This window comes from Vulpes vulpes, chromosome 2, assembly GCF_048418805.1.
Source record: "Vulpes vulpes isolate BD-2025 chromosome 2, VulVul3, whole genome shotgun sequence".
In the NCBI taxonomy this organism is placed as follows: domain Eukaryota; kingdom Metazoa; phylum Chordata; class Mammalia; order Carnivora; family Canidae; genus Vulpes; species Vulpes vulpes.
In genome coordinates this window covers 49409139-49430775 of record NC_132781.1, presented here as the reverse complement: position 1 = coordinate 49430775, position 21637 = coordinate 49409139, and the positions used below count along the sequence as shown (strand labels likewise).

Below are 21637 nucleotides of genomic sequence, written 5' to 3'. Positions count from 1 at the left end.
CTTGGCATTCTGTGTGGCCACCAAGTGGGCCCCAATTCCATTCATTAACTTCGTCAGCAGCTGCTGTTTTCCCTGCTGCCTGTGACTGGGGCCTGGGGTTATCCCAGCAGGAGTGTGGGAGCTGGGAGCCTGGGCCACAGGCCCCCATGGTGCGGCTCTGATGGATGGGGTGGAAGGCCCCTCCACCACCTGCACAGCTTCCTGGGGGGATGTGGACAGTGCACTCATCCAAGGGGCCAAGGCTGAAGGTCTTACCCCCCACTCCCCGGAGTTGGCAGTGGCAGCACAGACACCCTGCGCCCATGGAGGCTCAAGGAGGCTCCCCCAGCCGCCCGGCCCAGCCTTGGGGGCCAGAGCAAGGTTAGCAGGTACCCCTGCAGGAGCTAGCCCATGGCAGTGGCCAGAGGAAAGCCTTTCAGTCACCCAACCTCCCACTCACCCACTGAGGTGGACCCAGAGCCACCCTGATGAAGGTTGGGGGTGCCGGGAGGGAAGTGGCCACCAACCCCCCACATTGAGTCTACAGGCTTAGGGCTTGGAGTGGTGGCGACAGAGCAGCCTTCGTTCCCACCCCGCCGGCCCCAGTGCCCCCCACCCGACAGGCACCCCTGCCAGGGCCCTGTGCCTCCAAGCCCGGCACCCTGCCAGGGCACCTCCAGGAAGTGCCAGTGCATGGGGGTGGAGCAAGCTGTATGTCTGTGCTGATCTGGGTCCCTGGGCCAGTCACAGGCTCTGCCCTTTCTCAGAATAGACAGCCTCAGGTGGTGGTGAGGCCTGTCTCTGGCCGGTCAGTCTGCGGGTTCCAGCGTGGAGGGAGCCCCCAGGCACCTGCCCGAGAGCCACCAGCACACAGCAGCAGATCAAGGGAAGCAGGCAGTCAGATTGCGACCCCATGTGAGTGCCCGGCTGCTGTGGCCAGGCGGGAGGGCCTGCCTGTAGCTACGTGCTTAGTGTCTGGCCACCCTCCCCCCAGGCCAACCGCCTGGCTCTGCCTCTGGAGCTTCCTGGCACAGGCCATCTGGAATCCCTGGAAGGCCTGTTCCCTGGGCCTGCCTGTGGGCCAACCGGTCAGCTTGCTGATCAGCAGGGAGACATGCAGCCCCCAGCCTCCCCCTGCCCAGCTCATCACTGGGCAGCTGCCCTGGCCTGGCAGGTCCCATCCTGGTATCTGGTGGGTGAGGTTTGAGCTGTTTTGCTGGCACGGGTGGGGGGGGGGCTCCTTGGGTCCATTCCAGCGTGGGCATGACCATGGGCATAGGCAGGCGGGGGGCTCAGGCTGCACAGGGGGCCTGGGCCCGTGTAGACAGCAGCCAGGTGGGCCCACTCAGACAGCAAAGCCAGCTTGGGATTGACCTTCCACTGCAAATATTTGAGAGACCCTGGTCCCAGGGGGAGCTCAGAGCCCATGATGCCTGGGACCCCCTGGGTGATCCTAGCCAGTCTCGGGCCTGGCTGGACTTTCATCTCTGTGCACGTAGGGAGCCCTCTGAGGGCCCTATAGCAGGGCTCAGTGAGATGGCCCTTCTATCTGCAGTCTGAACCCCTGTCCTCACCAGAGCTGAGGACTGTCCCAGGGACAGGCCCTAGGTTTGGCCTGTCCAGTCTCGGGGCCAGTGGCCTGACCCCAGGCACTCCTCCAGGGGCTGAGGCCCTGTAGCCTCTGGGCTCCAGACCAGGTCTATCTGGTGCATGCCCATGGGGCACCCCTGCTGTAGACCTTCCTGGGCCCCTGGCCACATGCAGCAGGGCCCTTGGGTATGCCCAGCTGTCCCCTCCAGGCCTCCTGCCTGGTGAATGAACAAGAGCAGACCCGTAGGAAGGTAGACCCTCTGCCCCACGCTGGCCTGTGGCACCCAGGCAGTGCTCGCTGGCAGCTGGAGGCCGCAGCGCTGTGTGTGGGAGTCCACCCCACCTGCTTGTGTCACCCCACCTGTTTGTGACACCCTGTGTCACCTGCTGGCATCCAGCCTTCCAGCAGGAGCAGGCAGGGAAGGCAGTTGTGGTGGGACCTCGGGAAGGGGGGTTCCCCCACGGCGCAGGGGGTGGGCACGTGGGAGGCAGGTGTGAGTCTGACATGGGGGAGGGAGCAGCCTCTGGCCTGGGGAGGTGCTGGTCCAGTGGGCAATGTCAGGGGGGGTCAGCAGGGGCTCAGAGGAGAGCTGGGGTCTAGAAGTCAGCTTGCACAAACAGACCAGGTGGGCATCAGAAGGGACCTGTGAGCAGCTCTGGGCACCCCATGTTCAGAGATAGGATGGGGAGAGCTGAGGAATCTGGGGGAGTCAGAGGTGACCAGAGCCAGTGGGTCAGGGAGGGCAGTGTGATCAATGCCTGGGAGGCTGAGGAGGAAGCAACCAGAAGGCCACCAGCCACGTGGGCCAGGCAGGGCCTTGCTGGCTAGGAAACAAGCCTGAGGGGATAGCACGGGTGGGGCAGGAGACCCCTGTTGAGGTTTTGCTGTGACAGGGCAGGAGAGTGGCAAGGAGGGTGTGTTCCTAAGCTGGGTGCTCTGGGGCCCCGGGGAGTTCCTCAGGCTCACTGAGTTGCATCTGCCCCCCTGACCTGACCAGACTAGGCCCAGGTCCCGCCGGGCTGGTCAGACCAACTTCCCGAAGAGCCCCTCAGGGGCCCCCTTGACCCAGCTCCAGGTGGCACCTAGAGAGGAGGGTGGGATTCAGGGGTTCCACAGAAGCCCAGAGAGCAGGGGGAGGGCTCTGAGGAGAGAGGAAAGGAGTCTGTGCTGGGGTACAGTGGGGCTCCAGGGGTGCTGAGTACTAGGGTGTGCTGGGGTACCATGGGGTATCCTGGGGTACAGGGTGTAGTGTGGTACCAGGGGGTGTACTGGGGTGCCATGGGGTGTGCTGTGGTGCAGGGTGTTGCTGGGTTGCAGGGGTTGTGCTGGGGTACCATGGGGTATACTGGGGTACAGAGGTGTATGGGGGTACAGGGGGTGTGCTGGGGTACCATGGGGTGTGCTGCAGTGCAGGGTGTGTGCTGGGGTATCATGGGGTATACTGGGATACAGGAGGTGCAGGGGGTTGCTGGCTTACAGGGGGTACACTAGCCACTGGCTCTGGGTTTGGACCCCACTGGCCCACTATTCTGGCTGCAGGAGTCCAGGGTGGGGCTGGACCTGCACCAGGACCCAGTGGCGAGGGCCCACAGCACCCCTACCTCCTCAAGGGACCCTCCTCGAGCCCTGCGACCAGCTGAGGCCCCTGTGGCTGCCCGAGGCCCCACGCCCACAGCAGGTCAGGGTGTGCCAGCGCCCCGCCCGAGGCCCCCCAGGTGGGTCCAGACAGCTACGGTGCCTGCATCTGTGCCCAGCCTAGAACGGGCTTTGGAGACCAAGGATGATGCCCGCCTCCTCGGAAGTGAGGCGGCCAGCCCTAGGCAGGGCAGCTCCGGTCAGCTGTCAGGGGGACAGCCTGCTGATCTCTGCCGGTGGGAGCTGGAGCCCAGGTGCAGGGGAGATCGCCCATGTATCTGGGGCCTGCCCTGGAGGGTGACGGGGCAGGGGGCAGCCCTGGCTCCAGGCCCTCACTCCCCCGGGGCCTGCCTGCTGTCCACACCTTCCTCCCTGCTAGAGCAGCACCCCCACCAGGCCAGCGTGGGCCCAGTGGCCGTAGGAGGCCCTGATTGAGGCCAGGCCATGTCCCCCTGGGGACCAGGTGGCCCCCACAGTGACTCCCTCATGACCTGTGGGTCTGCTGTGGTCCATTCCCTGGATGCTGGGAGCCTGAGCAGGACTCAGAGCCTGTGGGCACCACCAAGGGTTGGGTGGGCCCGTGGGGGGAGGGGAAGGCCATGTCTTGCCAGTCCATCTGCCTGACCATCTTGCAGGCTGCAGCGAGTCTCAGGGCACAGCCACCAGGGGCCATCAGAAGACGCAAATGACTGTCAGTTTCCAGAACATTCTGTACAGATGATCTGGCATGTTTTGAGGTGCTGAGGGCCACACAGGGCATATTTCATCCGAGTGGCTGCTGCCCGTGACCATCATGGCTGGGGGCCCATGGGTGTTCACCTCCGGGGGCCCTGGAGGGCTCTGGTGTCCAGCAGGCAGCAGCCGTGCCCAGTGGCTTTGCATGGGTGGGCAGGCAGGTGCGTGGGACACCGGGGGCCTCCTCGTCCTGCCACCGCTCTCTGTCTGCTCTATTCCTGGGGTATGGGAGCCGGTCTGGCCCTGCTCAAGCCTCCCACTGGCCAGAGCCCCCCATGTCCCTCTCCCTGCCTCCAGGGTCCAGGTGGAGTTCTACGTCAATGAGAACACCTTCAAAGAGCGACTCAAGCTGTTCTTCATCAAAAACCAGAGATCCAGTGAGCAGGGGTTGGGGGGATGGGGCCCAGGGGCTGGTGTGGGGCAGGGGTGAGGTGGCCAAGTCAATGATTCGGGGGGCCTATGGGGGTGAGGCGCAGGGGCCTGCACAGAGGAGAAGTTAGGTCAGTGAGTGGTGGGTGCAGGGCATGGTGGGAGGGTCCCTGGTCTCAGCTTCAGGCCACCTTGCCCCAGTGGGAGGTGAGACCCAGAAACTGTGGGGACCCTGCCCCCCTGCTGGACACCAGGCTGGGCTGGGGCCATCCAGGCCACGGGCACAGCCTCCTCCATGGCACCCCACCCATCCCCCAACAGGTACCTGCTTTCTCAGCAGGAGCTTGGCCATCTCAGACCCTTCCTGGGGTACAGGATGGGGGATGGAGGGGGTCCCTCCAGGTCCTAGTCCATGAGGTGCCCCCCAGGCCTCCACCCTCCTATCCCATCTGTAAGGACAGAGATGGAGGCTCTTAGAGGCTGGCCAGGTGGCATCCCCCCAAGAGCCCCTCAGTCTCTGGGGGCAGCTCCACCCAGGGTGTCCCAGGGGCACCAGGAAGTCTGTAGACAGGGCCTGTAGTGTGACTCCGGTGGCCTAGGAGCCCCGACTTGTCCCCTGTCCACTGCAGGCCTGAGGATCCGGCTGTTCAACTTCTCCCTGAAGCTGCTCACCTGCTTGCTGTATATCGTCCGTGTGCTGCTGGATGACCCAGCACTGGGGATTGGATGGTGGGTGACCTGGGGAACTGGGGGCAGCTTGCCGGTGCAGAGGCCAGTGGGGTCGGCCTGGGATGTGTGCCCCTCGGGGGGGTCCCTCATTCCCAGCATCCTCCTGCACGGAGCAGGGCCGAGGATGCTTTGCTCGGGAGGAGGGCGCCCTGGCCATGGACTGTGGCCAATGTGCACCTACTGGTGCTTGGAAGGGCTCTGCCAGTGGCTCTGCGCCACCTTCATCCAGGGTGGGGGAGCAGGATATAGCCAGGCAGGGCCTCCTGGTTCCTTTCCCAGGGCTGCACAGGGCCCCATCTGTCCCTCCTGGGCTCCTCACTGCAGGGAGCACACTCCGCCCGCCCCCTTCAGGTCTGAGCTTTCTCTCTCGCTCACGGGCTCACAGATGCAGCCCCTCTCACTGCGCTGTCTCCCTGCCACTGTTGCTGCCTGGCATCCTTGTGGGAGGCACTTCTCCTCCCTGCAGGCTGGTGGAGTCCTCTGTGCCCATGTGGCAGCCTCTGGGACACCCTGCTGTGGCCCCTTCTCTCCCATGCTGGAAATGGGTGTCACGGCCTCGGAAGATTGCACCCCTTCCCCTCCACTGTCTCTGGGCCTCCGATGCTTGGGTGTGTGGCTCTGGACCATCCCATCCCCCCTGTCTCTCTTGTGCTCTTTCCAGGCAACTCCCTTAGCTCTGCCTCCAGCTCTGGCTCAGTCTCTCCGCACATGCTTTTTAATTCCTGAGAGTTCTGTCTTGCTTTAGGCAGACACTGCCTTCCCGCTTCTCCGGAGGTGATGCCTGTAACCCGGATTCTTTCTTATGTTTTTTTTCCTCTTTGGCTCAGTCTCTGCTTCTCCTGAGCTCCTGCTGAGTGAGTTTCCTCAGCCGCTCACACCAGGGGTGGGCACTCAGATGCTGAGGGTCCTGAGGTCAGGTTGGGCAGCCTGGTCATCACTGTCAGCCAGATGAACTGAGAAACCAGAGTCCTGCTCCTCAGTGCAGTCTTCCCACCTCTTCCCTGGGGCTTAAGCATGGCCACCAGGCTCCAAGGCCAAGCCAGGGCCTCAGGACAATGCAAGTGGAATTTAACCTGCTACGTGCAGCTGGGACTGGTGCCCCCAAGTCAGACACTCTTCATCCCTTGTCTTCATCCCAGGTGGGGTTGCACAGATCCAGCCATGGTGGTTTGAAAAGGAAAACAGGGATCTAACAGAATCTCAAACCACTTTCCTTTTTTTTTTTTTTTTAATTTTTTATTTATTTATGATAGTCACAGAGAGAGAGAGAGAGGCAGAGACACAGGCAGAGGGAGAAGCAGGCTCCATGCACCGGGAGCCTGATGTGGGATTCGATCCCGGGTCTCCAGGATCGCGCCCTGGGCCAAAGGCAGGCGCCAAACCGCTGCGCCACCCAGGGATCCCTCAAACCACTTTCCTGAGTTTATCCCACCTTCTCCCATTCCCAGAGGCTCCTGGGGCATCTGGTTCCAGATCCCTAGAGGAACCAGGTCTATTATATTCATTGCCCAGGATCTAGCACGTGGATGGGCAAGTGGGTGGGCAAATGGATGGAGGAGGGAACTGGTGGAGGTATGGGTAGAATGGACAGATAGGTGGGCACATGGATGAATTATGAATGGATGTGTGGTAGATGAATGGTTGGATGGATGAATAATGGATTGATGGATGGAGAATGAATGTGGATGAGTAGTTGGTTAGAAGGCAGATGGTGGGTGGATGGTGGATGAGTGGTTGGAAGGACGGTGTATGGATGGATAGATGGTGGATGGTTGGAGGAATGGATGGATGGGTGTGTGGATAGATGGATGGATGGATGGGTGGGTAGATGGATGGATGGATGGATTGATGAATAGTTGGATGGACAGTGTATGTATGGATGGGTGGGTAGATGGATGGATGAATAGGTGGGTAGATGAATGGATGGATGATGGTTGGATGGGTGGGTAGATGGATGGATGGATGAATGGTTGGATGGATGGTTGGGTGGATGGATGCGTGGATGGATCGTGGATGGGTGGGGTGACAGCCACTTCAGTGAGCACTGAGTTTGCAACAATAGCCCCAGTAAGGCTGAGGGGGAAGTGGATCAGTTGGAAAACAAGGGAGAGGGAGCTGCCTGTCACCATGGGGCTTGGTGAGAGTGAGGTCCCCTTAGTCAGTCAGCCTGGTGTTGGTTACATCCTGGGGCAGAAGGAACAGGTCTACTGTGTCCCTGCCACTGTCCCAGAGGCTGGGCATCAAGCTGGTATAGAGGTTTGATCTTGGGAGTGACTCAGAGCATGCCTCTTGGGGCCTAACCTCCGGGTGGGAGCTCAGCTTTCGCTCCCTGTCCCACGTGCACCGTCCATCCTTGTTCGTGGCAGCTCCCATCTCCGTCTCTGGGAGGCCCTGAGCGTTCTACCTGCAGTCTCTGATCACACCACGCACAACCCTCCCCAGCAATCTCCTGTCACACCAGACAGGATCCCAGCTCCTCCCTGGACCTTGTCTTTCCCATCCCCAAGCCCCGCCTGCCTGGGGGTCTGCAGCGGGGCTGGGGGGGTGGTTGGTTGCAGGCTGCCTCTTAGCCTGTCTGAGATGCTAGTAGCTGGCCCGGAGTGTGGCGGGCAGGGTGGCCTGCCGTGCTCCCTGAGCCCACAGCAACCTTGGGAAGGGTCTCTGCGGGGGCTCAGGGGCTCGGCTGGCCAGCTCTGTCTCCCTCTCTGCAGCTGGGGCTGCCCAAAGCAGAATTACACCTTCAATGGCTCATCCTCCGAGATCAATTGGTGAGTTCCTGCCCACAAGCCAGTCTTCCCCTGGCCCAGCCCCTGGGGACTGTCCGCAGAGTACCTGAGGCCTTGGGGCAGTTCTAGAGTTACAGGCATCACCACAAGTGACTTGACTCACAACCCCACCCCCTCCACCGCCAGCTCAGCCCCCAGGCCATGGGTGGGGAGGGGGCCAGTAGGGAGGGCCGCTCCTGTTCCTGACACTCTCACCCAAGGAGAGCTGTGCTCCCATCATGCAGTGGATGTGACCCCAGAGAGACCACGGTGCCTGGTCCGGAGTTTAGGATGTGTCCCCAGAGGCTCGGCCACCTCCTGGATGGATCGGCTTCTGGCTTCCTGCCTCAGTCTGTTGGTCCCCAGCACCCAGAGCCTGTCTGCAGACAGCCCTGGCCTTGCTACCCTTAGGGCCACCCTCCTTCCGACAGACCCCACCCTGGGGAGCTCGGCTGGCCTGGGGAAGGAGGGAGGCCAGCCTCAGTCTGTGCTTGCCCCAGCAAGCCTGCCCAGGGTGAAGGGCCCCTGAGCCCGCAGCCCTGCCCCATGGCCCTCAGCCTCGGGCCTGGCCTCCTTTCCTGGGGAACCTCCTCGACCCATCCTGATCCCTGATCCAACCTGACCAACCGTCCTGTCCTTTTCCTCTCTCTGGGAGGGTGGGGGGTGGGGGGCGGCTGGTGCCCTCCATCCACCTGAGCAGCAGCTAGCAGTGAGCAGATCCCCGGGTGGTTGGGGGCCACAGCCCAAGGCTCACCTCCCTCCCTCCCCAGGGCGCCCATCCTTTGGGTGGAAAGAAAGATGACTCTGTGGGCGATTCAGGTGAGTGGGGGGCGTGGCTCCGGGTGGGCCTTGCCCCCCCCAGCCCCACTCAGTCTCCGCCCATCCTAGGTCATCGTGGCCATAATAAGCTTCCTGGAGACCATGCTGCTCATTTACCTCAGCTACAAAGTGAGTACCCCCTGGCCTGAGCCTCCCCTCTGACCCTCTGACCTCGTCTCTGACCCCTCCCTGACCTCCTGGCTAGCCTGCCTCCCCCCACTCCCTGACCTGGCTGGCCTGTCCTACCCCCACTCCCTGACCTCCTAACTTGCTTTCCCCCCAAACCACTCCCTGACCTCCTGGCTGGCTTGTCTTTCTCTTCCTGCCCTCATGGCCCCCAGGGGAACATCTGGGAGCAGATCTTCCGTGTCTCTTTCATCCTGGAGATGATCAACACGCTGCCCTTCATTGTCACGGTGGGTGAGCAGCCGGCTGAGGAGTGGGCTCCCCCAGTCCCAGCCCCAGCCCCCTGACCTGTCTCCTCCACAGATATTCTGGGCGCCCCTGAGGAACCTGTTCATCCCTGTGTTTCTGAACTGCTGGCTGGCCAAGCATGCCCTGGAAAACATGATTGTAAGCCATGCCAGGCCACTCCTGTCGTCCCGTCGTCCTGTCCTCCCATCCTCCCGCCCTCCTGTCCTGGGGGCCCAGGGGAGCTGGCTCCCTGCCCTGGGTGTCCCAGGAGGCAGAAGCGTGCTGTCACCGTGGGAGGCCTGTCTCTGTCCTGAGGCCCATCACTGAGCCCCGGCCTCCGTGGCACAGAGGAGGTTCAGCCCAGAGCACTGCCTGACCAGGAGTACATGGCGTAGGGATGGGGGCTGAGGGCCAGTGGCCCACAGAGACCAGGCCCACGTGACCCAGGGCCATGGACAAATCCTCTGCTGAGTGTCTGGCCAAGATCCCTTAGCAGCCTGGCAGCAGAAGCTGTCTGCCCCAGCGCAGGCCCCCTTGACCCCCCATCCTGACTAAAGCCGGGGCCTCCCGTCCTGTGCCCTCGGCCCTCCACCCGGAGGACGCAGGGGGGTTGCGGGGAGCAGGGGGCTGAGTGCAGGTGTCCGCAGCGGGCCCCCACCCCCTCTCTCTCACCCGGAGCATTGGGATGCACGCACCGCCGAAGGGCCCGGGTTCGGTGGCAGGTCCCCGCTGTGCCCCTGACAGCCCCGTGTCCCGCAGAATGACTTTCACCGCGCCATCCTGCGCACGCAGTCGGCCATGTTCAACCAGGTCCTCATCCTGTTCTGCACGCTGCTCTGCTTGGTGTTCACGGGGTGAGTGTGCCCTGCAGGAGCCACCAGCTGGGGCAGAGCCGGGCCTTGGGCCTTGGTGTCCAAGAGCTCAGGAGGGCCTGGCGGTGGCAGGTGGCGGTCAGGCCCCAGGCCCGGGAGGAGAGAGAGAAGGCCACGTGCTTCTCCCACACCCTGGGGACCCGCAGACCTCAGCGGAGACACCCAGCTGGCTCACCCCCAGCAACCAGGGCATCCACCTGGGCCCTGGGGGATCTCTAGGCATCTCCCTGGCCTACCCCATCGCGTGCACTGGGGGCCCCCTAGGCCCTGCCATCAGCACCTTCTGTCTGGGGACTGGGACTCCGGGTCACAGGTGTGGGAAGCAGAGCTGTCCGGTTCTGAGCCCAGGGGAGGGCTGGGCAAGCCCGACACCCAGTGTGACCTCCTGGGTGAGGGTGAGGGGTGGGGTGGCATGTGGGGGCTCACCGCTGGTGGCACACCACCACCACCCCCTGGTCCCCAGGCCCACACTTCGCCAGTGCAGCTCTGCATTGGCACTCAGGGCACGTCTTCCAGGGGCCTTGAGAGTGCCACGGGCTGGAAGAGACCAGCGGGGGGCAGATGTGCAGGGCTGATCTGGGGGTGGGGGCATCAGGAGCCCACGTGGACTGAGTTGGACTCAGGACTGGGGGTTGGGGTCCCCCTGGCAGTGATGAGGGCACCTGGGCTCTGCCCTGTGCCTCAGGCTTCCCAGCATCGCTTAGCCCAGCGTACGGGTGCCGAGGTCCCATGGGCAGGCAGGGCTCCACCCCAGGGGCTGGGAGGTGGCCGAGGCCCTACCTGCAGCCCTCTGACTGCCCGGACCCCCAGGACCTGTGGCATCCAGCACCTGGAGCGAGCAGGTGAGAACCTGTCCCTCCTCACGGCCTTCTACTTTTGCATCGTTACCTTCTCCACTGTGGGCTATGGTGACGTGACGCCCAAGATCTGGCCATCCCAGCTGCTGGTGGTCATCATGATCTGCGTGGCCCTCGTGGTGCTTCCGCTGCAGGTGAGCCTCCGCCCCCCGCCCTGCAGAGGAGCGAGCAAGGCCAGGGAGAACCAAGTGGGACAGGAGGTGGTGACCCCTTCACAGCAGGCCCTGTTGGTGGGGGCTGGGGCTGGTGAGGCCAAGGCCAGCGGGGCAAGGGCCGGGGGTGCGTTCTCCATGGGGGACGGTGGGCTGACAGTCCTTTGGGCTGGGGGCCAATGCTCAGGAGCAAGGATGTGGCCAAGCTCGTTGTGGGAGTGGCTGCTCCCCACCACCCCCCACCCCCATGGAAGGGGTGGTCCCCGCCCCCTCGCTGTGTTCTCTGGCTTAGTCCACGCCCGGTTAGTGCCCTCAGAGGATTGCTGAGACCATGGCATGCTCGCTAAGTTTCCAGCCACCGGGGTGGAGGGGCCACCACAGAGCACCCTCCCCGGATGGCCATGGGCAGACATCCTGTCTCCTGGTCTGCCCTGGGGCCCCTGCAGGAGGCTCCCTTTCATGCCCCCATATCTGGAACTGCCGGGAACTTGTGGCTGCATCCCTCCCATCTCTCACGTGCCTCCACCCTGCATGTCCCTCTGTGTCCTCTGTCCTCCTTTCAGGGGCCCCAGACGTTGGAGGAGGGCCCACCCCAGTCGGGTATGACCCCACCTGACCTAGTCACACCTGCAGAGACCCTGTTTCCACATAAGGTCCCACGGGGAGGTCCTAAGTAGACGTGAACCTTAGGGGACATGGTTGAATCAACATGGTCAGGCCATCAGGTCACCCCCATCCCACACCTCATGCCATCTTGCAGATGAGGAGGCTGAGCCCAGAGCCCGTGGCCCACAGCCCCCAACCCGCCCAGATGACCCCTGGGCCCCTCTGGCCGTGTGGCCGGACCTGTGCTTCAAGGCCACGGGGTCCTGTCACTGGAACCTAGTAGATGTGCCATATATTCAGACGCGATCCCATTTCAGGGAGATACTAGAATGTGGCCCTAACAGGTGAGCCCCTGGGGGAGCTGCTGCCGCTGACCTAAGCTGTGTTACACTCATGGCTTCAAGGCTGGAGGTGGAAACAGCTGGAGATGAGTCAGCCCGCAGGACAGGCCCTGGGCACCCTGCAACCTGGCGGACCATGGAGCCCTGCCCCCTTTGCTAGGCCACGTCTGTCCCTCTTGCTCCTGATTTAGAAGGACATGTTGCAAGGCCGGCATCAGGAAGCATGGGTGGGTGGGCGGCATCCCCAGACCTCGCAGTCTGGACGCAGCCCCTGCGTGCTGGAAATGCCCTTCCATGCCGGGAGTCTGAATTTCTGACTGTGCCTGAGAGTTTCCTAAGACACCCTCAAGCTTCTCCAAAAGGGGTCTTGGGAGCTGATGGCGACCCAGAGGTCTCCTGGTCACCTGCATGTCCTGTGCCGGCTTGGGCATTGCCTGATGGTCCTTGGTCTCCAGGGCTGGGCGCTGGGCGTCCATTTGGCCCCTGGTGGTCCCTGTGTGGCCTGTGCTGCCAGCGCAGCCTTGCTCTGTGCTGTGGTGGGGAGGGGGGGTCTCCGCGTGTGCCACTCCCAGGAAGGACAAGACCCTCCCTCATATGGCCCCCCGAGCCCTGGGCTGCCTGGAACGCACTTGCTGTCCCTCCCTACAGTTTGAGGAGCTGGTCTACCTGTGGATGGAGCGCCAGAAGTCGGGAGGGAACTACAGCCGCCACCGGGCCCAGACGGAGAAGCATGTGATCTTGTGTGTCAGCTCCCTCAAGATCGACCTACTCATGGACTTCCTGAACGAGTTCTATGCTCACCCGCGGCTCCAGGTGAGGCACCCTGGGTGCTGCCTCGGTTTCCCCACCCATGCGGGGAGGGGGTCTCCGAGGCCGCACCGTAGGCAGGCCCACCTTGCTCTCCTGTTACCACACCGTCCCGGGAGGTCTGGGGGTCCTGACACGTGACTGGACTGACCCGGGCCCACCTGCAGGACTACTATGTGGTCATCCTGTGTCCCACCGAGATGGACATCCAGGTCCGCAGGGTCCTGCAGATCCCCCTGTGGTCCCAGCGGGTCATCTACCTCCAGGGCTCTGCGCTCAAGGACCAGGACCTCATGCGAGCCAAGTGAGCGGCAGCCCGGGGGTGAGGGTGTGGCCCCAAGCCTGTCTGAGTGGGGGCCCAGGGTGGGGTGGGGGGGTCGGCTGGTATGCAACAGGGCCATCAGGGATGGGCCATCGGGGACGGGCCATCGGGGACCGGCCATCGAGGACTGGCAGCAGCTCCAGCTCTGTGCCCGCTGCCCTCCTGTGCCCCAGGGTCAGACTGCCAGAACTCCCACCCCCACAGCTCTGGCGTCTGGGGGACGCTGCCATGTTTCAGGAGGAGCTGGAGCTGGAGCCAAGGTGGGAAGATGCAGGCTGTGGGCAAGGTTTCTTTTAAAGACAAACTAACAGAGTGACTTGAGGCAAGGAGGCTAAGTTAGATGGAACTTTCCAGAATGTACCAGGAGAGTCCCACTCATCACATCTTCGTGCCAGGAACCTCTGCTCATCCTTTGTGATGGAATGTGGGTTGTTCGGGGCCAAGGGGAAGCAGGAGACCAGATGCCTGGGGCGGCCACCTGCCCACCTCCTGAGCCCTGGGTCCCACTGTCCACCTATAAAATTCTCAGGGAGGAGGCCAGCACAGAGGTGGCAGTGGCCAGCAGCCTGAGAGAGGCAGGGGCCTGGCAGGGACAAGCAATGAGCCAGGGTGGGTGGGGCACTGAGTGACATGGTGGGGAGACCAGGCCTCCCTGCCCTGGGGTGTGAGCAGTCCCTCGATGCCCCTGCTGCAGGCAGCGGCTCTCAGGTAGGAAAGGAGACCAGAACTGGTCATCCAGGTCCCCAGACCTTGGGAAGGACAGGCCAGCAAGCAGGCAAAGTCCGGCATCTTCACCACCAAGCACTGCCTACCCCACTCTGGCCCCAGCCCAGCCCTGGCTTAATGGGGTCTTAGAGGGTGGGCCCCCTGTGACTGGTCAGTGCCCTGACGCCAAGTCGTCAGCCCAGAGGGAGGTGGGGTCTCGACAGGGCCCACCCCCTTCAGCCTCTGCCCCAGAGTCCCTGACACTGTCTGAGACAGGGGCGCGGACGGTCCAGGCAGCGCTCAGACCTGGTGCTTTGCAGGATGGACAATGGGGAGGCCTGCTTTATCCTCAGCAGCCGCAATGAGGTGGATCGCACAGCGGCGGTGAGTGCCGGCCCCCCAGCCCTGGGGCGGGAGCTGGACGACACCTGAGGGCAGAGCCCCTCCCCTCAGCCTGCTGCCACCCTTAGAGCTGACTGGCCACCCCCCGCTGCTCCCAGGACCACCAGACCATCCTGCGTGCCTGGGCTGTGAAGGACTTTGCGCCCAACTGCCCCCTCTACGTCCAGATTCTCAAGCCTGAGAACAAGTTCCACGTCAAGTTTGCAGGTAGGTTGGGGGCTGGAGGTATGCACGCAGGTGACTGTGCATCTTGGCAGGTGGGGGGTGCGTGAGGGCTGGAGCCCCCCAGAGCCCGCCAGGGCCTAGGGGGGGGCATGGCGAAGCATGCTCAGCAAGGCGTGGGGGGCAGTGGGGCCCTGCAGGTCTCGCCGCGTGAGAGGACCGTCCTGTACCCGGGGCCCAGGATCGGTGGTGCGTCCGAGGGGCATCTCGGAGGGCATGTTCCCGCTGGGTCCCCCGGGGGCAGGGCAGCACGCAGCACGCAGCCCTGGAGCTCTTACCATGCAGGAGTCAAGCACAGCAGGGTTGGGGTGGGCAAGGGGGCGCCCCAGGGAGGGCAGCGTCCGCATGTACGGACGCTGCTCAGGCAATGAAGTGTACCACGTGCGCATGGGTGACAGCGGGCAAGGGGGCACCCCAGGGAGGGCAGGAGGCATCTGCTGTGGGGGCAGCGGGGGCCGGGGCGGCGACCTGGCCCCTCCTGCTGCAGACCACGTGGTGTGTGAGGAGGAGTGCAAGTACGCCATGCTGGCCCTCAACTGCATCTGTCCTGCCACGTCCACGCTCATCACACTGCTGGTGCACACATCCCGCGGCCAGTGAGTGTGGGGGCGGGGGGATGTGGGAGGGGCGGGGCAGGGAGCGGCCAGGGGGCTGCTGGGCATCACAGGCAGGGCAGGGACAGGGTGATGGGACAGCCCTGGATTGCTGGGGGGAAGATGCGTTTGGTTCACCCGAGGCACCACTGGAGGCTCCCCAGGGACCAGGTGGGGGGCCCCTCATGCAGGTCCTCAGCTCCTGGGGGGGGCCAGGCAGGGGTGCAAGACACGGGCCTGGAGCTCCCAGGAGAACCCACAGGCCACCAAGGTCAGACTCAGCCCCAAAACACGTGGGCACCCCCTAAAAGTCAGACCATTGTGTTTATAGCTTTTAAAACCTGCTCGGGTGACCCCTCAGGCCTCCCCCTTGCCCAGGTTTAGCCATGCAGGGAGGGGTCAGACCTGGCCATGGGGCCTCCACCCACAGCCCGCAGCTGACCCGGGGATGGTTGGGGGCCCTTGGCAGCCCCTATGGAGCAGGAGGGATGGCCTGCCTAGGTGACACCCACCTGCCTGGCCCCAGGGAAGGCCAAGAGTCCCCAGAGCAGTGGCAGCGCATGTACGGACGCTGCTCAGGCAATGAAGTGTACCACGTGCGCATGGGTGACAGCAAGTTCTTCCGCGAGTACGAGGGCAAGAGCTTCACCTACGCCGCCTTCCATGCGCACAAGAAGTACGCACTCTGGTGGTGGGGGGCGGGCAGGGGCCTGGGGTGCCCTGGGGGCTGGGGGCTCTGGCAGCCTGATGGTCAGCCTGTGCCCTGTGGCACCATTTGCCTGGCCCACTTGAGCCGCCCCCACCCCACCCCACCCACCCAGGTACGGCGTGTGCCTCATCGGGCTGAAGCGGGAGGACAACAAGAGCATCCTGCTGAACCCTGGGCCCCGGCACATCCTGGCCACCTCGGACACCTGCTTCTATATCAACATCACCAAGGAGGAGAACTCAGCCTTCATCTTCAAGCAGGAGGAGAAGCAGAAGAGGAAGGGCCTCTCTGGGCAGGGCCTATACGACGGCTCCTCCCGCCTGCCTATGCACAGCATCGTCGCCTCCATGGGTGAGGCCCTGGGTCTCTGGTTGCCCATCTGTCCCACAAGGCTGTCCCCACCTTCCCACAGGGCCCTCGTCGGCATGGGCAACGCCAGTGAGCGGGGAGGCTGGCCTGTTCCCGGGGTCCCCCCTCTGCTCTGGGGGCCAGTCGCCCCCTGGAGAGCCTTGAGAGGGGCTGCCTTCCAAGCCCAGCCGCTCTGTTCCAGGGACAGTGGCCATGGACCTCCAGAACACGGAGTGCCGGCCAGCACAGGGCGGTGGGGGCGGTGGAGGCGGCAAGCTAATGCTGCCCACAGAGAACGGCTCAGGCAGCCGGCGGCCCAGCATTGCGCCTGTTCTGGAGCTGGCTGATAGCTCAGCCCTGCTGCCCTGCGACCTGCTAAGTGACCAGTCAGAGGATGAGATGACGCCATCGGACGACGAGGGGCTGTCTGTGGTGGAGTAAGTGCCGTGTGCAGAGACAGAAGCTTTCTTGCGGGGCGGTGTTGGGGGCTGTGGCCAGCATGTGTGGAGGGAAGTGTCTCCATGGGCTGAGTTGGGACTTCATGGGAGGCCGTGTTGGCAGATGAACCCTTGTGGGGACTCTGCAGTGTGAAAGCCTAGCTGTGCCACCTGTCCCCCTCCCCCATTCCTCCTGAGCCCTGGGCAGCTACACCTCCATACCAGGCCTGCTCTGCGGAGGTGGTGGTACTGAGCATCGTCCATCCTTGCAGGTCACAGGGAGGGGAGCCTCAGTGAGGCGCCTGGAGGCCCCTGGGCCATCCTGAGCCATCTCCTGCCCTGGCCTTGGGGCCAGGACTTCCTGCTGCCCCATCCTCAGCTACTTGGCCTGGGCCTGGACAGACAGACAGCGCCCTGACTGCAGGGCCACGGCCAGGTGCCAGGGCTGCCCCAGTGAGGCTGCGGCCACTGCCCCTCTGCCCCTGGCCTCTGGCTCCTCGATGGAGCGGATGTGCCTTAAAGATGGACTGGACCAGCTCTGAGATCCAGGGAGGTGCCCAGGGCTGCTGGACACCAGGGGCAGGTGGCGTGGCTGGCCACTGAGGCCGTGTCCCTTAAGCCAGCTGCAGACAGAACAGTTCTGCTCCTGCTGCTGGGGGCCCAGCTGTGGCAGGTGCCGCCCCCGTGTGGTGTGTACTGGGTGCTGCTGGGGAGCCCAGCCCAGGGCAGCCAGCACAGAGAGGCCGAGGGCCAGCGTCTGGCCACAGCTGGGGTGTTGAGGGCCTCGGGGAGGGCACGACTGGCCATTAGAGTCCCGTTGGGTCATGCCCACGATTCCAGGCCCTGTGTAAGCTCATGCGTGTGTCCATGTGTATGCGTGTGCATGTGCAGGATGCCTGGATTCTCACCTTGGGCCCCAGGGAAAAGGCTGTGGTCCTCCCCCCACATGCAGCCCCCAGGGCAGGGCCCAAGCCACGGGGTCTAGTGCTTCCATGTGGCCCCCAGGGATGCCCTGCTGTGCTGTGGGGCCTGGGGCAGGGTGGCCAGGCCGGGGTGGCCGGGGCCAGGGCAGGGGGCTAAGATGTAGCTGGAGCCCCCTGTCTCTGGCGCCAGGTACGTGAAGGGCTACCCCCCCAACTCGCCCTACATCGGCAGCTCCCCTACCCTATGCCACCTGCTGCCTGTGAAGGCGCCCTTCTGCTGCCTGCGGCTGGACAAGGTGGGTGGACCCACTGCGCTCTGTGTGACTTTGTGTTTTGAGGGAATTGCAAACTTATGGAAAAAAGTTGCAAGAGGAGAAGGAGATCCTGACCTTTGTCCAGATGTGTGCTCCCGTCCTCCACAGATGTGGGGCCACCTGAGTTCAGGGATGTCCCTCAGCTCCCCTGCAGGTCCCTGGCCGCCTGGAGCACACCCCTCGTCCCACAGGTCTCATGTCCTCCACCGCAGTGCATTCCCCCCTTCGCTGCACCCTGCCATCGTCCTCATCTCACTTGGCTTGGGCGTTCAGAGGCGTGGGCCGTGGTTTGGTGGCACTGCCCTCGGGTGGGGGGGGTCTGCGAGAAGACCTTTCTCGTGAAGAAGGTCTTTTTCGTGAGAAGGGCCCAGTGTCCAAAGGTGACACGTGTGCTTGGGGGCATGACACATCCCCAAGGGGCGCCCATGTTGAGCGTGTGGGACAAGTGGTCACCCAGGTCCCTCCATTTTCACCTTTGTGGAGAGTGAGTCACTAGTAGGAAGGTGCGTAGAGATGCGGTCACTGAGCTGCCTGTCGCCTGGTGTCTCTTGTCCAGTTAGCTTTGCCAGTGTGCTGCTGTGGGCAGCACCTCTCCTTCCACTGGGCCTCGAGAAGCCTCTCCTCACCCGCCGGCGGGGCCGCAGGGAGAGGCTCCCCCAAGTGACTTTTAGTATAGAGGAGCCCCTCTCAGCTCACCCCTTCTCCCAACCAAACTGCAATGCTCTCTTCTTCCCAATTAACCCTGTTTTTGCTGGTAAAGGAACACAGTAATATTTGCAACTAAGGGCTGCCTCGGCCTCCCGCCTCCCTGCAGGGCTGCAAGCACAACAGCTACGAGGACGCCAAGGCCTATGGCTTCAAGAACAAGCTGATCATCGTCTCGGCGGAGACGGCGGGCAACGGGCTGTACAACTTCATCGTCCCGCTGCGCGCCTACTATAGATCCCGCAAGGAGCTCAACCCCATCGTGCTGCTGCTGGACAACAAGTGAGGCCGCCTGCCTGCAGATACCCAGCCCCTCCCCTGCTGCCCCTGGGCCTCTGGTCCTGGGGAGCACCCCCTCTTCCTCCTTCTGCCCCTGCCCACTGCAAGCCCCAAGGGGGCCAACGCCTGCCCCCAGCATCTCTGCCCCTGGAGCCCAGGGTCTGACCTGGGCAAGTCTCCCGACCCTGGGGCCTTGGTCTTCCCTTGGGTGAGATAAAGATCAGCACCCCCCGTCTCTAAAGACCCCCCAGGCCTGACGATCCATGGGCCTGGGGTCCCCTGCTCACCCGGAGCAGGACCCAAGCTGGGTGTGGGGGGCAAGCAGCCGAGCAGGACAGGCACCCCCAGGACCTTCCCTCCCCACAGGCCTGACCACCACTTCCTGGAGGCCATCTGCTGCTTCCCCATGGTCTACTACATGGAGGGCTCCGTGGACAAGTAAGATGCTACGCCACCTTGCCGTGTCCTCACCGTGTCCCTGCACAGCCCAGAGTGGAGTAGGGGCATCAGCCTATTCCTCAGCACCTCTTCCTGTCCTCTCCCCTCCCCTCTTGTCCCTCCTCCAGTCTCCCCGTCCCCAGGTGTGGGGAGGTGGTTGCAGACCACCCCCCATGGAGGGGGAGGGAGGGCAAGGTGCACCTAAAGGAAGCTCCCAGGACCCCCAGCCTGGCCCTGATCCACCACCCCTGGCCACACGCTCTCCCCCAGCCTGGACAGCCTGCTGCAGTGTGGCATCATCTACGCGGACAACCTGGTGGTGGTAGACAAGGAGAGCACCATGAGCGCAGAGGAGGACTACATGGCTGACGCCAAGACCATTGTCAATGTGCAGACCATGTTCCGGTGAGAGGCTGCGGGCTCACAGCCAGGGCTGGTCCTGGGCCAGCCCTCTAGCCATCAGGGAGCCCACCCCACAGCTGCAGCTGTGCCAGGGGACCCCGCCCTGGACCCCTCTCCCCCATCCATGACCAGGGGGCCCCGCCCTGACCCCCTCCCCACCCGTGACCAGGGGACCTCTCCTGAACATCTCCCCCACCTGTGACCAGGGGACCCCCCCCCGCCAAACCTCCTCCCTCAGGCTGTTCCCCAGCTTAAGCATCACCACGGAGCTCACCCACCCTTCCAACATGCGCTTCATGCAGTTCCGAGCCAAGGACAGCTACTCTCTGGCTCTTTCCAAACTGGAAAAGGTGAGCAGCCCTACCTTCCCTCCCCCTGCCCCACCTGAGCTATCAGGATGCAGAGCCTGGGGGTGGGCAGGGGGCTCTGCAGGCACAGGGGCCATGGGCAGCCCAGGCACCTGCTCTCTGGCCAGAGGGCATCAGAGATGGGGACTCAGCTCCTGTGTGAGGCTCCTGTGTCACCCAGGCCAGGGGCAGACATGGCCCCCTGAAAACAGGGTCCAGGCCTGGCTGTGCCCGGGGCCAAGGCTGCTGTCGAGTCCATAACAACCAGCACGGGGGACGCTGAAGACGCCCAAATGGAAATACAACTGGCCTCAGGCCAGGTGCTCACAAAGAACGGGGTTAGAGAGGAAGTCTCCTCGGGTCACACGGTGGAGCCAGGTCAGGGTGAGATCCACTGTCGGTCCTTGGGGCCCTGATGAGGGCATCAGCGGGTGTCAGTGTGGAGCTCCAGGGCACAGGGACTGGCCAACAGGGATGCGGGTCCCGGTGATATTGCCCCCACTTGGGTACCAGCACCGGCAGCAGCGCCACACAGCAAGGGACAGGCCACGCGCTAGGGTGAGACCAGGGAGCAGAGGGCACTCACTGTGAGCCCCGCGCTCCCGGGCCTGGGCTGGCCCCACAGCCGCCCTCTGCCTCAGCCGGGCCACCAACACTGAGCTTCACCCTGAACCCAGGTGGACAGCACAGGTGCCTCCCACCTGGTGGCCGACCAAGGGGCCCCCAGGGACCTGGCACTCTGCATGCCGGAGGGGCAGGTGGAAGCTGGGCAGGTGGCCTCAGGCCCTTGGAGGACACAGAGGGACTCCTGGCTCGGCACAGTTGCCCGTCCCACCCAGGCCCTCCCTGGAGTTTGTCCTACTAGGCCCCCAGGGCTGGTTCTGGTTCCAAGGCCATTGGCCGCCCGTGGGCTGAGCGTCTGTCTACTGGAATGACCGGAAGGTGGATGTTGGCCTCGGCAGCCCCGGCGTGCCCAGATTCTGTCCAAACGCTGGGGCTGCTGCCCGGGATCTGAGGAAGATGCTCTGGTCCCACCGGAGCAAGGACGGGGTGGCTGGCACAGCATCAGGCTCTAGGCTGGGGGTCTGGCCCTCACATGCCACCCCTCCCAAGCCTCACACACTGCCTGTTCCAGGACATGGGCTTCCAGGCGGTCAGGCCTGCTTCTGCTCAGGATGTGGGCCCCATCGTGTGGCTTCGTGCTCTGGGCCTGGGTGCCAGCGTGTGTGACTACAGCTCTGGCTCCTCCTGACTGATGTGGACCAGGGCCCCCCAGCCGTGGGTCCCCTGCCCTCCGGGCACAGCCTGCCTCCTGATGGCTCAGACACCACCAGGGAGCGGCGTCTCCCCACAGGAGCAGCAAGACTAGCTGGGCTCATGTCTTTAAAGAATTAACGGCAGCTTATTTTTATTTTTATAAGAGCATGTGTGTCTTCTGCTTCAAGGAACATTGAGACAACAACCAAGTTTTTGGAAAGGCACTCCAGGGGTCTCCTGGGCACAGCAGGGGGACGGCCAGGGAGGCGGGACCCAGCTGTACGGAACCCCTTCCGCCCACGGGAGCGGCTTGTCCACGCCAGGCCCACCCTGCTCACAGCCTTGAGTCCCTCTTGTGCCAGCCACAGAATTGGCTGCACGAACACGCAGGCCCCATGCCTGAAAGGCCAGGGATGTGCTGTTAAAGGCGCAAAGCCCGGCACCTCCCCTGCCACCTCTGAGATCCCGCGTGCTCCTCCGATGGCACCACTGGTGAGGATGCAGGTGTCGCCGTGCACCTGTGTGAGGCTGCTCTCGGGCCTGGGCCTGCAGAGCCACATGGC

General features: G+C 63.6%; 1 protein-coding gene across 13 annotated transcripts in view; it reads left to right on the top strand.

Moving 5' to 3' along the window:
• The window catches only part of KCNT1 (potassium sodium-activated channel subfamily T member 1), a 60670-nt gene that overhangs the window by 30902 nt on the left and 8131 nt on the right, over window positions 1-21637 (top strand). For 8 of the 13 annotated variants that reach the window (XM_025981977.2, XM_025981986.2, XM_025981979.2 and 5 more), the window contains 22 exons: window positions 4238-4317; window positions 4939-5038; window positions 7750-7806; window positions 8574-8622; window positions 8692-8751; window positions 8964-9038; window positions 9112-9195; window positions 9796-9890; window positions 10719-10899; window positions 12513-12677; window positions 12839-12975; window positions 14019-14082; window positions 14199-14307; window positions 14810-14918; window positions 15442-15591; window positions 15737-15975; window positions 16175-16409; window positions 17523-17628; window positions 18461-18633; window positions 18997-19068; window positions 19339-19473; window positions 19709-19820. In XM_025981977.2, the coding sequence (XP_025837762.2) occupies window positions 4238-4317; window positions 4939-5038; window positions 7750-7806; window positions 8574-8622; window positions 8692-8751; window positions 8964-9038; window positions 9112-9195; window positions 9796-9890; window positions 10719-10899; window positions 12513-12677; window positions 12839-12975; window positions 14019-14082; window positions 14199-14307; window positions 14810-14918; window positions 15442-15591; window positions 15737-15975; window positions 16175-16409; window positions 17523-17628; window positions 18461-18633; window positions 18997-19068; window positions 19339-19473; window positions 19709-19820 (2587 nt within the window). The remainder of the gene's footprint in view (window positions 1-4237; window positions 4318-4938; window positions 5039-7749; window positions 7807-8573; window positions 8623-8691; window positions 8752-8963; window positions 9039-9111; window positions 9196-9795; window positions 9891-10718; window positions 10900-12512; window positions 12678-12838; window positions 12976-14018; window positions 14083-14198; window positions 14308-14809; window positions 14919-15441; window positions 15592-15736; window positions 15976-16174; window positions 16410-17522; window positions 17629-18460; window positions 18634-18996; window positions 19069-19338; window positions 19474-19708; window positions 19821-21637) is intronic. The other 5 variants (XM_072748160.1, XM_025981985.2, XM_072748161.1 and 2 more) reach the window with 2 other exon arrangements.